The sequence below is a fragment of the Amphibalanus amphitrite genome, unplaced genomic scaffold (assembly GCF_019059575.1).
Source record: "Amphibalanus amphitrite isolate SeventyFive unplaced genomic scaffold, NRLGWU_Aamphi_draft 000510F_arrow, whole genome shotgun sequence".
Taxonomy (NCBI): Eukaryota; Metazoa; Arthropoda; class Thecostraca; order Balanomorpha; family Balanidae; genus Amphibalanus; species Amphibalanus amphitrite.
The window spans coordinates 63,032-80,963 of NW_024882004.1; the positions used below are offsets into that span (position 1 = coordinate 63,032).

Consider the following 17,932-nt stretch of genomic DNA (forward strand, 5'->3'; position numbering starts at 1 on the left):
GTCAAGTCAATATTTCAATATCGAGATCGACAATGCCTGTGTTATTTGCCAGCCATGACTTAAAATCGACAGTCTATCAGGGGAGAGAACTGACGCTCCTGTCAGACGGATCATCGTCCTTTACCTGTAATCGACTCGCTGCTCATATATCTTGACTGAAGCCAAACAGAGTTACGGTAGGTTACAATTAAAATTAACTGCTTTTCTACATAACGAAACACGTTTATCCTTAAAAATTAATTCAATAGCTTCAATAGCTTCAAAGGCCTGTTGACACGTTGAAATGCAAGATCGTCAGCCTAGATAAATAAAAAGAAATATAAAGCGAGCTCATGCTAGTTTACGGGGTTGTCAGCGACTCATGGACGAAGGTGTTGCAAAGGGTCAGTCATAAAGCCAAGCAGTTTTAAATAACTCAGTCTCGGAGTAGCGTTTCGGCTGAATTTCGTGTTGCCTCAAAGAGCAGACGGCACGACCGACAGCAATGGCATGTGAGGCAGAGTGCGAAAGGTCAGCGGGTCAATGAAAATGAAATAGCTTTATGCCTGATACTTTTAATTTTACGTTTGATATTGTGTTGACGTTTTAACGTGGTCGGAAAGAAAATGCAACGTCCCTGATTGATTCTGCCGTCTGATTTTAGGCTACCCAATGGGAACTCTGCACTGCTTCCTTATCTGGAAAACCGCTCTCTTTGGGATCGAAACCACTGCTGCAGCGCCGACATTATATGACATTGATAAGGGTAGTCTGCATTTCATTTGCGCATTGCGTGCAAGGCCGTATATGTGCTTAGGCTAGGGTTGAAATGTCCCCGACCACAGACTTCTCTATAGGTATAATTTGCACACCAATGTAGGTAGGTATAGTGGTCAACAGCGGGCCAACGTAGTTACCGATAGGTAAATGTTGAAAATAAAAGTGGGACCGATTGCTCCTTTCCATTGCCTATACCTAAAATGTTTCTTTTTAATAAGCCTTCTCGCCGCGATATAGTTCTCGTAATTTAACTGCGATGTGATTCACGAGTGTAGTTCGTTTTTTCACAAATCACACACTTTTATTTTCACCCAAACACATTTCAACACGCAAAGCATGGTTTAATACAGTTGCATGGTTAATTACAGTTGTAATACAGTGCAGCAGAAGGAGTGTAGTTCGTTTTGATATCTTGTCAAATACCTAACAGTCTTTAAGTTTCTGGAAAGTCCCCAGAAGTTGTAAAGTTTTGAGTGGCTCTTGAGTATTCATTAGTTGAGTCTATCTGTATAAACCGATTTTTCTGAAAGCGTGCGACTTGACCCGGATGATACGATTCAATCATATAAAATATGCGACTTTCATTGCACGCTGTAAATGCACAACGTATTGCAGTATATAAAACCTCAAGTAGGTTGTCCTGGGTCTGTTTGCATTTCACGGTGCCATGAAGCATGACTGGTGTATCCAGAAAGGCAGTTTTGGACGCTGCGGGAGGGGGGGGGGGGGGGAGGGTGGAGCATACCCCAAAATATTTCTTCGAATTTAAAACTCTTCAGATTTCGATGGCCTATGCACTGCTGTGCAGTTTAAAGCAAATCTTTCCTCATGAAAGTTGTCTAATTTTCGTTTTATCGTTTTATTTTCGAAACATCGCAACTTTTTGTCAATTTCGGGGCTGCGGGGGGGGGGGGGGGCATTTGCCTCAAATGTCCCCCCTCCGGATCGACCAGCCAGTGCTCTGAAGACGGGCCAAGATTGCCACAAACACCAGCATGTGCGCAGTTTGGGTGTTAGGTCTGTGACAGGCATGGTAATTCTGCAATTTACCGACACATAAATCTAATCGGAGATAATTCGCTGCGTTATGCTGAGCATCGACGGAAACCTATTGAATCACTTCAGTTGCACTCAGAATGACTAGAAGATGATGAAAGGGCGGACGCCGAACAAACGACCCCAATGCGCGTTGGTGCTGTCGCGAGCAGCGGGACCCGGGGCGGATCGTCGCGCCGCGGGGCAAATCCCCGGAAATCGGCAGGCGATGTGATTGCGCCGTGCCGGATGTAAACAGCGGCCGTAACTGGAACGCGGCGGCGACGGTCGTCGGGGCACGGTCCCCGCGGGATGACCTAAACTCGGAGTGGTTCTGGGTTTGTTTTATGCTTCAGTTCCCACTGCGGCCCATGAGTCAGTGTTCAGCCTATTCTTTCCAGCTTACCTCTCTGACTCCTGTAAATGTAGCTTTCATCTTCGTTTCTGTTTCGTTTGGGAATAGGTAAACAAAATTTCACAGCAGAGAGAAAGGGAATCGCTCATTATTTCTGAAAGAGGAAGACTAAATATACTCGCAACTGGAACGTGCTAAGCTTCCCAGCCGGCTGCTCCATTCGACCTCGGCACCAACGCTCACGTCGCAGCCGGCGAATGAAACCGGCTGAGCTGACGAACGAAAAGCCTTTTCTGTCCACGGGCCTGAAAGCCCACTGTGATAAATGAAAATGAATGGACAGCTATGGAACATGAATGCCGAAACAATCACGAATCAAGAAATCATCTCACTGCGGGGCCACGAGCCAAATACAAATGTAGAATAAAACAGAGCCACGAGCCAAAGCGATTTATGCTTCAAGGCAGAAATTGGTGAGGCTTCGATCGAGGCCCCGGTGATAAATGAAGCATGAACCATCCTTGCCCGAAATCCCGGCAATGCGTTGCCACTACCCCGGCCGTGTTTGTCGCGACTGCGTGTTCTGATTCGACCCCGATTGGTCACCGACCCGTCGTCGGCGCGGTCATCGACCCGGCCGCCGCGGGGCACCGGACGTGACCGGTGCCCGAGGGCATGTGCCGGTCACCACTCGGTCGGCACGCCCTTCGCTCTGCTGGACCGCCGGACATGCTAATAACGCGTCAATGGAGGCGGCGCCGGACGTCAATGGAGGCGGCTCTGACGTCGGCACCGATGGCTGCATCCTTATTGAGACGTGGCGTCAGCTGCTCGGCAACGAGCCCTATCCGCACGGCTCGGCCGGCGGGGCAGAGTGTGCCGAGTTGCGCTCAGGAGCTCGGGGAGGCGAGGCAGTCGCTCGGAGCTCGGGGAGGCCAGAGCTGTATGTGGTGAAGGTGACGTGATCAGCAGCAAGGCAAGTGGTGCGTTTAGTGACGCCAGCGTCCATTTTCTTTTTTAGTCCAGCGCGCTTTCACAATATTATATCATTATTCTTAGCAGGCAATTTGTTGTTTGTGGGCTCATTTGTAGACTAGCTTACCCAGACGGCTTTAGCTTAAGCTTGAACAAATTACATTCCTGATTCCAGACGCTTGATAGACTGACTACATAGAGCAGATTGGGGCTTCACTTGCCATCACCCTACTGGAGCTGGACTTACACGCCGTTTTCTAGTTGGCCAAACAGCATTGGTGTGAAGTGTAGGTAGGTATGTACTATGTATTTCAACGAGATACGCCTACAAGTATGGCAACATTTCCCTTGACAAAATAGTACGACAAAATATATACGCCATACCTGTTGCGAGAAAACTTCCGTCTCTGTAGAAAGGGATGTCATCTTGTCCCGAATCTCGCCCCAGGCTTTGGAGCGCCGTAATCAGCGTTCGTTGGTCTCCACTCTGTATGCTGATCAGTCCTGGCAGGGAGGTCGCCCACCACACGAGAACACACCCATCTGCATGTGCGCCTGGTCTCAGAACATTGAGATGTCGTCAGCCGGATAGTTATGTAGTGGCTGCGAAGTGTGGAGATGGTGCAACTGTGGCATAGCGAATTGCTGTAAAGGCACTTGTAAAGGCAGCTGTCATGCATTAACCCTCGCCCGTAAACGGTGTTTTGCCACCTTCGCCCATGCAGGGGGGGGGGGGGGGTTGGTGCGACCCCCCCTGGCGTTTGAAAACGGAGCGTCGTAGAGCTTAGCGGAAAAGACCAACGGATTGCTCTCAACGAGATCTCGCGATTGGTGGTATATTTTTTGGTCCTAGGTCAACATTTGACCTACTTATGACCGGTCAAAGGTCAAATTTTTGCAAAAATCTAACTTTTTCAGATTTCCGCGCCGATTGCGGCAAAACGGTAAGAGATATCGACTTGAAACCTTCACTATCGTGATCCTTGATCAATTCTCTATCGTTTGGTGTGTATTTCGATGTCATAACTCTAAAAATGATGCGTTGGGAGCATCGGAAGTCTGCAAGGTCATTTGTGCGTTGGGTCACGTCAGGCGTGTGACGTCACTGACCTGACTCTGACCCAAAATGAACTACAAGAAACAACCGACGATGCCTGAAATGGATAGCAAAATCGAATTCAGGGCATCAAAATACCCCGAAAAGGCATACAAGTGCAAGAAGTCATTACAGGTCAACCGAGGTCACTGACCTTACCTTGACCTTTAGTAACCTTCAAAATGTCAACGGACATTGTGCCAATGTCAAATCAGCCAGTTGTGATTCTAAAACAATCCATCAGTGTGTCAGGTCAGTCGGCATTTATACCAATGTGAAGCAATCTCCAATTTAGCGTAAATCTGGCCGGAGGTTGTTCCCTTTATGACGTCATAACTCCGTGACCTGACATGACCTTGACAAAAAAATACCAAAAGTTGCGCAAAGGATGCCCCATAGGGTACTGAAAATTTGAGCAGGCTATCTGAAACGGTTCGGCGTGTAGCTAAGAAAAACCTCAGGGGGGGGGGGGGGGGTTGCACCAACCCCCCCCCCCCCCTACATGGGCGAGGGTTAAGCGTAAATCAATTAGGTAGTGAATAACATTCATGCTATAACGGTACGGAAAATTAACTAGCGATAACTCAATAATAAAAACAGTCGATTATCGTGAAATGTGTCGCACACAGGCACCTTGCTTTTCAACAAAACTGGAAGGAATAACAAGCTCGGTAGATGAACGTTTATGGGTCCAGCCGCTCAGAGCTTTATCTGTGAAGTGTTTTATTTGTCCCGTTTCGTATGATCATTGATAGTGTTTTATTAAACATAGTTTAAATTCTGACCAGTCCAGATGCTTTCACTAAACATAGTTTAACCCTCGCATGTGTGCGGCGTTTGCCAGCTTCTAATGTGTAGGGGGGGGGGGTCGGTTGGACCCCCCCCCCTTGCCGTTTGGCCCCTGATCGAGCTAGAGCTTCGCGGAAAAAACGAGCGTGTTGCCCGTGACGAGACGAAGCCGATGATACCCAATTTTAAGGTCCTAGGTCATCGGGTGACCTTCCAGGTCAGGTCAAAGACCCAAAGTCGGGAAAATCGGGACCTGTTAGAAAGTCGTAAAGTGTGGCTGCTATGGGGTTTTTCGGGGTGCTGATGACGAATATCGTGTTAGTTTTGATCACAGATGATGTCTTTAAGCATTTAGACTAGGTCGGGTCAGGTCAGGTCAGGTCAACCAGTAGGCGTCGTGACGGGTATTCGTAGTACGTGTCAACCGCCTCTGACAGCTTCGTAACATGTTACGAAGTCACCAAAACTACTTCGTAAATGTTCAAATGGTTGCTAAATTCGAATTCAGCTCCAAAAACTAGCCTAGAAACATGTAAAACTCGAAAAAGTGAACCGAGGTCACCCGAGGTCACCAAAGGTCAATGACCTGACCTGACCTTCAGGTGACCTTGACACCCACCCTGATGTATGGGAGCAACATCAAATCACATGTTTGAACGTTTGAAACCACGAGAAGCTTGCAAACGCGCGGCTAATGCGAGCCGACATACGCGAAATCGCGATTCCGGCCAAACATGGTCTCGGAAAAGAGGTCACAGGTCAAAGGTCATTTGGGTCAGGGTCATGAAATTTTCAGGGTAGGTGTAAAATTGATCAATGCGAGGGTACTGAAAGTTTCGTCGCGATCGGCCGCTTTTTACGCGAGTTATTCGCGAAAAACCGAGGGGGGGTCCATCCGACCCCCCCCCCCCCCTATGTACACATGCGAGGGTTAAATTCTGACCAGTCCAGATGCTTTCACGCACTTAATACGCAGCACAGTGAAGTAATATCAAATGGACGAGATTTTTCCGACGAGATTTGAGCTTCATATACATTAGATGGCAACTTCTCGCATTTTTCAATCATCCGGTGCGCTGCAGATGACGTTAGGGCGGAGGTCGATCCGTTTTTCATTTCCTAATGTCTGCGTGGCCGACAGTTGAGGGCTCTCCTCGTCAGCCGAAAACCTCCGGCCTGTTCCACTCTGTCCTGCCGAGTGACGCTCGAGCGGCTCCAACTATCGAACTCCGAGGGACTGAATGGCACTTATTAGACCCGATGAATGAGCTTCTCTCTGACGGTAGTAGGAGCTGGATTCGCTGTTTTCAGCGGTCTTAGTGTGAATGGTGCTTATTAGAGGCGGTGAATTCGGGATTTCTCTAAGGAGTTAGATAGCTGAGACTGGATTCAACGTTTGAATTTTGATATTCCGAAGAGAAGCTGGTAGTTCAGAAAGTAAACGCTTGGTCAAAATATCTGCATTGATTAAGTACAAATCACAGCTCTAGTCATGTGGTTGGAAATGTCCTTGGTTCTTTTAGCCAAGATACTTTGCAGCATATGTTCATACATTTATTATAGCCACCAAATATTTTATCGCTGCCATCAGATTTGTCGATGCATTAACAGCGCGGGACGATCGCGGGCCCACCGAACTTCCCCGCTGACCTAATTTCGACGCATGTCAAGAGTCCATTATCACTCATTTCCGGCCCAATGGAATTTCATCAGGCAGAATGAGCTGCCGGACCGCCTCCTCCTCCGTGGACGTCCATCACGGCTGCCCCGACCCCGCGGCACGGCGCACTTCATCACCGCACTGATGGAGCACCCGGCCTGATCGCCGCGACCCCGGGAAACAGACGCGGCTCGCTACAGACGCACGGCTCGCACGCGGAGACAGACAGGCGCGCCACAATGGCACCGCGCTCAGGTTCCTGGGAATCTGGCCACCTGCTGTCGCCGCGCTCAATGCTCCCTGGACACGGACAGTGGGTGCTCGACCCGCGCACCCACGCGGCCGACCAGCCCTCGGGGGGCGGCGGCGACCCGCCCCTGGAGACCTCGCCCCGGTGACAGACCTTCTCTCGGTGTGACAGACCTCACCTCGTTGTGACAGACCTCGCTCCGGTGCGGTGTTCCGCTGACGTGGCCGGCTGGCTGAGACGGACCGGGACAGACCCCGCGGGTCGATGTGAGCTGCACAGTGACTGAATAGCGAGCTGCCGCGCGGCCGGCGGCCGGCGGCCACTGCCGACTCCATCCGACACTCGGGTAATGTGGTGAGGGGAGTTAGCCGCGGGCGGCGCGGCGCCACGCCGCGAGCCGACCTTTCCCAGGCGGAGCCGACCTTTGGACGGACGGAGGCCGACTATGGCAGACGACTCAGTGGATGGCTCCGGGTCACAGCCATTCACCGGCTATGGGAGACGGTCCTGTTACGTGGAGTCAACCTGACAGGTCTGGGTGAAACTTCGCAGAAGTTCTGAGCGCAGCGACAACCGGCGGCGCACGTTTCATAGGAAACCATACACTTGAATGAAATAACATTAGCCAGCTTCCTGTTAGGGACTTGTAGCCTGTGACGATATTGTGGCTTCTCTTGTTTTTAAGTACGGTGTAAGTGTAACGCCATCTTATTAGGTGTTTCATTAATTGTTTAAGTCAAACATATTTGTCAATTTAGTATATCGCTGATGTTAAATGCAGCTTGATTTGATACATTTTAGTTCTTGTTACACTCGCTTTTGTGCCGTTGGCATTTTATTTCAGGCATCTGCATATTATTAAAAAAAAACTCTTCAGCTTTATTCGATGTAAGGCATCTCGTGAAATTAATGGCACATTGTGTTCTGCAATCTTTGTTCAGTTATATAAAATAAGTCGGTTATGCAGCATACTTTTCATCGTTTTACGCCATGACTCTGGCGGCATTTTATCGCCATTTTAGCGTCAAGTGCTTATGTTATTGTGATTAAACTCGTAAATAAGCCGATAAAACTGCTTTCGTGACCCTAATTTCAGTTGATGTGACGCTGATTCCAGTTATCAAAAGAATGCTTTTGAGGATCGTTGCTGTTTTCTACAAACCGTGGACTTTTAAATTTCTTGACATAAATTTGATATATTTTGCCCTCATCCAAAGCACTTAAATGTCTTCGAGATTAAACTCAACTGAATGGTAATTTTACAATCATACCAGGAAGCAGAGAAGCGTCCTAAAACTGTGATTCCAGAAACTGTTTTACTCAATCATATCTTGGCTGTCAGGCTCACGCTTTCCGGCTGGAGTGGCGTATCGTTCAGCTCAATGAAATGCGGCACGCCTCTGTCCTGCATTGCGATATGCTCTGCAATAGTCGGCCGGTGGCTTCACGCGCCTCGCCGGTGGGATTTACCTGCTGCAAGTGGTTTCCGTTTGGTGATGGTGGTGGTGGTGGTGGTGAGGGGAGGGGTCAACCTCTTCTATCTTCACAGCCCCGACCGCAATCTGTTCGTGATCTGTCCTCACGGGCTGTCCACTCCGTCCGTAGTTGTCCACTCTGTCCGCGGTCTGAGTCTGTCCCCAGACTGTCCGTCCCCAGACTGTCCGTCCCTAGACTGTCCGTCCCCAGTCTGTCCGCAGGCTATCCCCAGCTGTCCGGAGACTGTCCGCATCGTATCCGCAGACTGCCCGCAATCTGCCCTCAGTCTGTCCGCAGTCTGTCCGCAGTCTGTCCTCAGTCTGTCGGCAGTCTGCCCGCAGTCTGCCCGCAGTCTGCCCGCAATCTGTCCGCAGTCTGTCCGCAGTCTGTCGGCAGTCTGTCCGCAGTCTGTCCTCAGTCTGCCCGCAGTCTGTCCTCAGTCTGTCCGCAGTGTGTCCTCAGTCTGTCCGCAGTCTGTCCGCAGTCTGTCGCCGGGCGTTTCTCGTTCGCCGCGCGGTCCGCCGGCCGGTTGACGGTCGTCTGGAGGCTGTCCACAGTCTGCCCGCAGTCTGTCCACAGTCCCTACCAGTCTGTCGCCGGCGGTTTCTCGTTCGCCGCGCGGTCCGCCGGCCGGCTGATGGCCGACACCGCTCGCTAATGGTGCGTCCCGGTGGCCGCCGGATCTGCTCAGTGTTCGACCACCGATGGGCGGGTCAGGTCACCCTGTCGCCGAGCCGGCCGCCCGAACTGCCTGTCCAGCACCAGTCCGACCGCCCGAACTGCCTGTCCAGCACCAGTCCGACCGCCCGAACTGCCTGTCCAGCACCAGTCCGACCGCCCGAACTGCCTGTCCAGCACCAGTCCGCCCGCCCGAACTGCCTGTCCAGCACCAGTCCGACCGCCCGAACTGCCTGTCCAGCACCAGTCCGCCCGCCCGAACTGCCTGTCCAGCACCAGTCCGCCCGCCCGAACTGCCTGTCCAGCACCAGTCCGACCGCCCGAACTGCCTGTCCAGCACCAGTCCGACCGCCCGAACTGCCTGTCCAGCACCAGTCCGACCGCCCGAACTGCCTGTCCAGCACCAGTCCGACCGCCCGAACTGCCTGTCCAGCACCAGTCCGACCGCCCGAACTGCCTGTCCAGCACCAGTCCGACCGCCCGAACTGCCTGTCCAGCACCAGTCCGACCGCCCGAACTGCCTGTCCAGCACCAGTCCGACCGCCCGAACTGCCTGTCCAGCACCAGTCCGCCCGCCCGAACTGCCTGTCCAGCACCAGTCCAACCGCCCGAACTGCCTGTCCAGCACCAGCACGTCTCCGTCCCCATGTTGTCGTGACCATCCTGTATTCCTCGGGAGTGGTCTAACTCAATGTTTAACTTTCTACCTTAAAAAAATGTGTGAGGTAGACCAGAGATTCTCTAAGCAGAGCCACGTTTAGCGATTTGACTTGAGATAATTCCCGATAAAAGCCACGGTGACCTGCACACTCCACGGTGAAGGGTTTATCATAACTACCTACTGGGGTGCTGTCACGTCCTTCTGTTGATAGCTCTTCGACCTTCAACCTTTACGTTTGAGACACCGAGGGCACAAATACATTCGTTCAATGGCCGGATGAATCATTTCAGTATATCCAAACAATCTCCGAGCAAATCGGTGACATTACCTGGCCAAACACGCCGTTCACGGCTTGTTGCGGAAGCACAATGCACTGGATGCCTGTATTCGTTGTACCTACAGTATTCAGTTTAGTTGAATAGCTGTATGAAAGCCGACCCGTGCTGCTTGAGTGACTGATCTTTGATTGCTAATGCGGAAAGGCGATCTGCTCCGCTTGTAAAGCGTTCCCTGTACCTATCGCTCGCTCGCTCGTTCGCTCAGCTCAATACACTACATATCGAGCTTCAATGGCACAAGTTCGCGAGATATCTTGTCAGCACACTGTGAACACACTGCCAAAGACCGAGTCTGTGATGGCTGCCGGATGGGTATGCCCGTCGATTTGTGGATTACTCACCAGTGTAGCTTTATGTACTTAGCTGAAAACGGTGGCTGCACCTGTATCAATACTGTTCTCTGTTTTGTTTCAGAGGTAATCGCCGAAGCTGTGAAACTGCCTTCAGAGAGACCACTGCAGTCTTTGTGGGACTGGCAGGTCGCGACTGGTGACGGCCACCGAACTGGTGACTCGCGGCTGGTGAAGGCTGGTGCTGGATGCTCGGTGTGGTGACGATGGCCGGTGACCGGTGACGAGTGAGCGGTGACGAGTGACTGGTGATAATCGGTGACCTATCAACTGTGACGGCTGCACAGAGGGTGTCAATCAGCGGGGTCAATGATGAGTGAATCGACCACATCTCCAGCTGAGCTGAACGTCTCGTCTCGGCCGCTGGCGGCGCTCCGGTCCGGCTATGACCTGCCCGTGTACGGCCTCGACGACGGTAACTTTCTGAGGCTGCACGTGGTGGCGCTGTCGCTCATCTTCTGCAGCCTGGCCTGCGCCATCGCCGTGGTCGTCTGGAGCTTCCGCACACACACCACCAAGTTCTTCACCTGGTCACAAGGTGGGTCAGCGTATAGAGGTGGATCGATGGGAGCCTTTCGTCCGCTGATAGGCGTCAATAGTGCTTGATGAGTTGCCAGGGAAGATGCTGGATACTCTTTGTTTGTTGCTTATTTCCTTATTACTTTTCTTGTTTGTCGTTTTTTCCTTCTCCCCGGAGAGAACGCGACGACGGTGGGCAGACAGGAAGGATTGCCTCACCAGACGCGGTGTAGGGTGACGCGCGCGGCCCTGTTAGCGACAATGACCGCCGGCCTCTGACCTTCCAGGAAACACTAATGGTCGCGCTCCTCGGTGAAAAAAAAACTAAGGACGTGACGAGAAATGCCTACATCATACCTCCTTTTTGTGCCTTTTTTATCAACAGCGTCGTGATATTGCCCCAGCCGGACGATGACATAGCAATAGAGGTGGGGGCTATATGCCAAAGTAAATGTGCGCAAATAAAAAAAGAGAAAGAAGTTGTGCATTAAACATGAGCCGATAAACAGGCAGTTATCATTTTCATTTTGTATCTGCAAGATCCAACATTTGTATTTGTATTTTACATCATCGGCACTCTTCCACTCAAGGTGGCTATTCCGAGCCCTCGTCAAAACAGTAAGCGCGTTAAAAAGACACATAAACAGTTAAACCTGCAAAAGTATAAAAGCATGCTAAAAACTATAAGCACAGCTAAAATGTTTGTATCGTCGCCTATCCATCTATCTGACTAGGTGGCTTTGAATACCTTTCTTAAAACGCGGACCAGACATGACCTGAAGCTCCGTTCCTATGACATGTTCGTTGTACAGTTTACACGCTCGCTGCTTAAAAGTTCTTTGACCAAGGCTGGTTCGAACACGCGGTACATGTAAATGACCGGACTGCCTAGTCTGGCGCTCGGAAACATCTCTATTGTACGATATGTCCTGTCGCAGTACCTCACGCTCACCCCGTGTAGCAGACACACGTCGTTCATGTCAATCAACGCACTGACGGGGAGCCACTCCAAATTCCTAATCACGTCGGACACATGATCATACTTCCGTCTGCCAGATATCACTCTGGCAGCAAAGTTTTGCACTTTCTGCAGTCGCTTTAAGCTCATTTTGCTGGCACAGCCGAATACCTGACTACAATAGCGCACATGTGACATGACTAAGGCGTCCCGTATAGTCGGAAGTACACTTGGAGGAAGCACATGCCTGGCGTGTATCAAGATAACAAGAACGCCTAAACATTTGGTGACGATATAACCAATGTGTGGTTCAAAGGTCAGTCGGCTATCAAAGATTACACCTAGATTTTTAACAGTTGACACCGGTTGCAGAGTCTCTCCCAGGAACTGCACTCGGACCGGATCCCTCTCGGCAGCCTGTAGCGCCGATCGGCCTCCGGCGACCATCATCTCGGTTTTTGCAGCGTTTATCTTCATGCCGTTCTGGAGAAAGTAGGTGGCCAGAGTGTCCAGGACACCCTCCAGTGCAGTATGGATCTCTGGCAGCCTCTCCTTGGGTCCTGAGACGACCAGCTGGGTGTCATCGGCATACCTGGCCATCCTGACCATGCTGCCATTCACCTCGGACGGCACGTAGCAGGCGGCGCTGATGGAGGCGATGTTGTACAACATCGGTCCCAGGCAGGGTCCCTGGAAGATGCCGATGTTGATGGGGAGCAGCGTCGATCTCTCCCCTCCTGGCACCTGAACACACTGCTTGTGTCCGGTGAGATAGCTCCGAAACCAGCCCGGGTCTATCTGAAGCAGTTGAAGTTGATCCAGCAGGGTCCGATGGTCCACAACATCAAACGCGCGGCTGAGATCAATTAGCGTCAGGATGCTGATGTCGCCCCTGTCTGCTGCTTCCAACAAGCTGTCGTTCACACTGACGAGTGCTGTAGCGGTGCTGTGCTTTTGTCTGAATCCATGCTGCTCCAAGCTATACAGATGGTTTCGGTTTAGATAGCCATCAACTTGACGGCAGACGACCTTCTCGACAATATTACTGATAACAGGAACGTTGGTGATGGGTCTGAAATTTCCTGCAGTGCTCAGGTCACCTTTTTTGTGCAGCGGTATGACGACTGCTGTCTTCCAGCTGTCTGGTACAGACTCCGACACGATGCTCTTGTTGATTATTTGCAGCAAGATCCGTCCAACGACGGGAAAGCTCAGCTTCAGCACCCTGATGTCGATGGCACCATCAGCGAGCGATGATTTGTCTGGCAGAGAGTATATGATGCGTCTCAGCTCCTCCAGAGTGATCGGGGTGAGTCGCAGTGCGTCAGAGTGGACGCGAGGGAGACGGGCAGCCAGAGCACGTCTCCCAGACTCCTGGAACGTCCGGATGGCGACCTGGTGTGTTTCCTCTCCCACGGTGGTGAAGTATGAGTTGAGGTCATCTGCTGACAAGTTCTCAGGCCGGGCCGGAGCGCCGCGCTTCGGCGCAATAACTGCACGCAGCTGCCGCCAGAGGCCCGATGCCCGAACATGGTATATTTTAAACGGAGCGCACACTTCGCAGGGCACTATACCCGCTGTATATAACTGCATAACCCTCGCCGGACCTATTGGTTTTCTACATACGCGCCGGTCGAGGGGGGGGGGGGGTACGGCCGTTTCGCCTCTGGTGGAGCTAGCGTGTCCCGGAAAAAACGAGCGTGTTCGCCGTTACGAGACGCAGAGATTGGTACCCGATTATAAGGTTCTAGGTTAACCGGTGACCTCTGAGGTCAGGTCAAGTGCCCCAAGGTACGGTTCAGTTTTTTGTGAATAACTTCGCAAAAAACGGTCGCAGAGCCGCGATTTTGGCAGCATCGTGTTCGCCTCGCTCAGGCGCGTCGTATGACATACTTTTTGTTTGGGTGAGGTCAACTTGGGGTGTTGACCTCAGGTCACGGTCAGGTCAGCACCCCCAGGTCACGAAATCGGTCGAAGTAGGTCATGTCGCATATCATTCGATTCGGCAGGTCTTCCTGAGTCCATTGGTGGCTTTCCTGACTCGCTAGCGCAATTCGATCGGGAGTTATTGACGAAAAACTAATATGACCCTAATGACGTCATAAATGACGTCACGCAAGGTCAACATTGCAAAAGTGAGCATCTAACCTTGCAAGGAGTGCACCAAATCACGATTCTGTGTGCTTGAGATAGTTGGAGATCGTTTCCGGCGCCAGAATAGCAGTTTTCATTTTTGCCCATTGGCTTATGTACAGTCCACAGCAGAAGTAATGTGTGGTTAGTCATGGGTATGTTCTGCTTCTGAAGTCTAGGAACGATTAGCCAGACTGCAACGAGACTTTAAATGTAGCTTACATGTATCTTCACCCTTGCAGCTACGACTTTATCTATTGACGTCTTCTTTTCAATCCGCATTTAAAAATCGTCGGTCAAAGCCATCCGTTGAGATTGGTAAAACCACACATTACTTTGGCGGTGGGCTGTACGTATAATGGTGAATTGGTGAGGTCACGAAAATGACCTGACCTCATATTGTTGGCGTTCAACATTTGATTCTCGTTTCGCCGCTGCCAGTCCGAAACTCCACCGAATGTCTTCTTGCTGTATTCCACCACGGACAATGCACACGCACAACCTGCTCTCACCAACTCCACGGTCCAACAATGCGCCCACCTCGCGTCCGGCACAGCCACGGCAACGGCGCCCCAGGCGGCGCGTCCGGCTCGCGCAAAGGCGCGGCCAGCGCCGCGGACCGGGGAGGATGGCCGCCAACGGCCGGCCGCCCGGTCACCGGAGCCGAGCCAGTCCCACGCAGAGGCGGAGCCAGGGACCGCCGGCAACTGACCGGCTCAGCCAGCGGCGCGGCGAGGTGCCGGGACCGGGGCCACGCGCCACAGCACAGACGCGCCGTAACCGTCACAACACAACACAACGCCGCGCAGTGGTGTACGAAGCTTCACCTGTATCATCACCCCCCTCCACACCACTGCACGGCGAAATAGATAGAAATAGGAATGTGCACACACAAAAGACGACAACAGTACAGTATTTAGAAGGAAATAAATGCCGGCTCGTTAATCCATCACATAGTCCGCAAATCTCACCGGCGGACGACGCGCGCGCTGGGAACGGCGCAACGAGGGAACATCAAACCGCACCTTAAGGGCTCCACGCAGACCGGGTGACGTCTGCTGCGCGGATACTCGAGTCGCCACCGGCGAGGTACCCGTCGCCGCATCAGTCATGAGGCGGGATGAATGTAGTCCAGCCGAAGAGGAAGGCGGCGGAGGCGCTGCAGACGCCACCGGCGAGGTACCCGTCGCCGCATCAGTCATGAGGCGGGACGAGTGTGGTCCAGCCGAAGAGGAAGGCGGCGGAGGTGCCGCAGACGCCACCGGCGAGGTACCCGTCGCCGCGTCAGTCATGAGGCGAGACGAGTGTATTCCGGCAGAAGAGGAAGGCGGCGGAGGCGTTGTAGACGCCACAGGCGACGCCTCGGCCACCGCGCCAGCACCCGGCCGAGGTGACTCCAGCGGCGGAGGCGGCGACATCCGAGATGCGTCCTGTGACCGCTCAGCCGAATCGACCGCAGACGTCTCCTGCAGCGAAGGGTCAGGAGCCACGGAGATCAGATCCTGCATGCAGCGGCCCGATCGCAGCAGGTAGGCCGGCGGCTTCTTCCACGGACGCAGCTGTGAGTGATGGACTCGCTTCTCTTGTCCGTCTTCCGACTTGACGATGTAAGTAACGCCGTTGTTGTTGACCCGTGTTACAACGAACGGGCCATCGTAACGGCGCTGGAACTTGTTGACGAGCATGTTCCCTGGGTGGTGGGCTTCTTTCTTGACAAGTTCGCCGACCCTAAATGGGGCGAATTCCGGGTGACCAGGCTTCCAGGAGTTCTGTATTTCCGAGGACACGATGGGGCCACTGACGCCACCGTGCTTGCGCTGGAGCAGGAACTCGGCAGGAGATTCTTTTAGCTCAGAGTGCCGAGTAGTATTGTAGGTGACCAGGGCGCGGGCCAGCTGTCCATCCCAGTCGGCAGCGGAGTCCGACAGGAGACGCAGGGCTTGACTTAGGGAGCGGTTACAGCGCTCAACTGCCCCGTTACCCTCAGGTCGGAGGGGAGTGGAGTAGACGTGATTGATCCCCCAGTTGACCAGCACCTTCTCGAACTCCGGTCCGCAGAACTCTGGACCATTGTCAGTCAGCACTCGCTTCGGCTTGCGTAAGAGAGCCACCAGAGCATGGTGTTCGAAAGCGGTTGCAACAGCAGCTGACGTCTTTCGACGGATTGGAATCGCCATTGACCACTTCGAACAGTGGTCTATGACCACCAGGCAGCCGATGAAACCTCTGCTGGTACGTGGGAACAGAAGAACATCGGCAGCAACCAGTTCGAATGGCTCAACACATTCAATCTTGTGCGTAGGAGGTGCCTTCGTTTGGGCAGTTGTTTTGTATAGCTGACAGCTTTTACAGCAGTAAACGATGTCTGCAACGACCTTAGTCATTCCGGGACAAAACACCTGTTTTGAGAGCAGATCACAAAGCTTGTCGCGTCCGATGTGGGCCATCTGGAGATGAGTGACGACAGCCAGGTCGATGAGCCAGTCTTTGTTGACTACAGACACGGGCCCGTGTTTGGGATGTTCGTACATCAGGACACCATGAGTGATCTGCATCTTCTTGATAAACTTGCGGTAGCGTGTCAAAGTTGACGGAAGATTCTTGTGCTCGGTGCCTTTCTGGACGTGGTGGATCAATGAACGCAGGATCTGTTGACGCTGCTGGTGTTCTTGAACAGTGTCCAACGTTGGGACTGATGACACTGCTGCGCACCTCACGTCTTGGCATTTCTGACAGTCGCTCGCAATGGACATCGGCTGAACGTGCTCCCCGCAGTTTACTTGGCGCTTTCCGAAGTCGATTACAACGCCAGCGGCTTTCAGGAAGTTGGCACCGAGCAGGATGCAGTGACCGAATGACTCGTCACGATCGACGAGCAGAGGAACCCTGACTTCTCTGCCAGGTGAGATGGCGACATCAACGTCGACGTACTCTGCACAGCTGGTGTTACCACACAGGCCTTGGATGGAAACGCTCGTGCGTCGAACTTCCAGTGCTGGGTCCTCCGCGATGATCCTTTGAAGAGCAGCCGCGCTGATCAAGCCCACCGCCGCACCAGTGTCAAGCAGAGCACAGACTCGAACGGTGTTGCAACGCACAACGACGGTGCACTGCGTCACTCGATGATTCTGACACTGTGGGAGTGCTTCTTTTCCATTGAGTACGTCCTTCTCGATGTCTTCTGGTGGTGGTGGCTCGCTTGTTACCTCATCACGATAGTCCTCTTCAACCTGTGCCAGGAGGACAGTACCATCTCCTGCGAACTCGGGCGTCTCCTGCAGAAGATTGAAGTGTACTCCAGCCAGGCATTGCAGGTGGACTGTATCCGGATCATCTTGTGCGTCTTCCTTTCCACGTCTCCGGAACACCAACGGATTCTGTGAGCCGAAATGGACGATGATCCGCACGTTGTACCGGGACGCAAACACGGACAGCATGTCTATAGCCATCAGTTGCCCCGGCAGCCGCATCAGCCTCAGGTCTTGACGGGAGTGCTTGTCTAACTTGATGTCGTACTTGCTGGGTGTCCGAACCGCTTCATCCAGTAGCTCTTGACGTAGTGAGGCGTTGCTGATGTCACGATGACGATGGGCACGAATCCAGTACTGCAGGCACTCCACCATGGTATCGCCACCTCCCTCCGGTTTGTACCAGTGAGAGAGACCAGAGGGCAGATCAGGGCCATGCGGAGGCGACTCGACCTCAGCGTCTTGGAGCAGCGTTCTGGAGAAAAAGTCCGCTGCTGAGTTCAAGCTTCCAGGAACGTAGCAGATCTCGAAGTCATAGTCTGCCAGCTCTTCCACGGTACGTGCCAGACGACTGTTGACTAGACGCATGTTATGTAGATACAAGAGAGCTTGGTGGTCTGTGTAGATTCGGAACCTCACGGCGCCCACGAAG

General features: G+C 52.6%; 1 protein-coding gene across 1 annotated transcript in view; it reads left to right on the forward strand.

Annotated features, from left to right (window-relative positions):
• The window catches only part of LOC122392982, an 84,411-nt gene that overhangs the window by 5,098 nt on the left and 61,381 nt on the right, over window positions 1–17,932 (forward strand). The window contains exon 2 of the mRNA XM_043388388.1: window positions 10,487–10,960. Within this exon, the coding sequence (XP_043244323.1) occupies window positions 10,732–10,960 (229 nt within the window). The 5' untranslated portion in view covers window positions 10,487–10,731. The remainder of the gene's footprint in view (window positions 1–10,486; window positions 10,961–17,932) is intronic.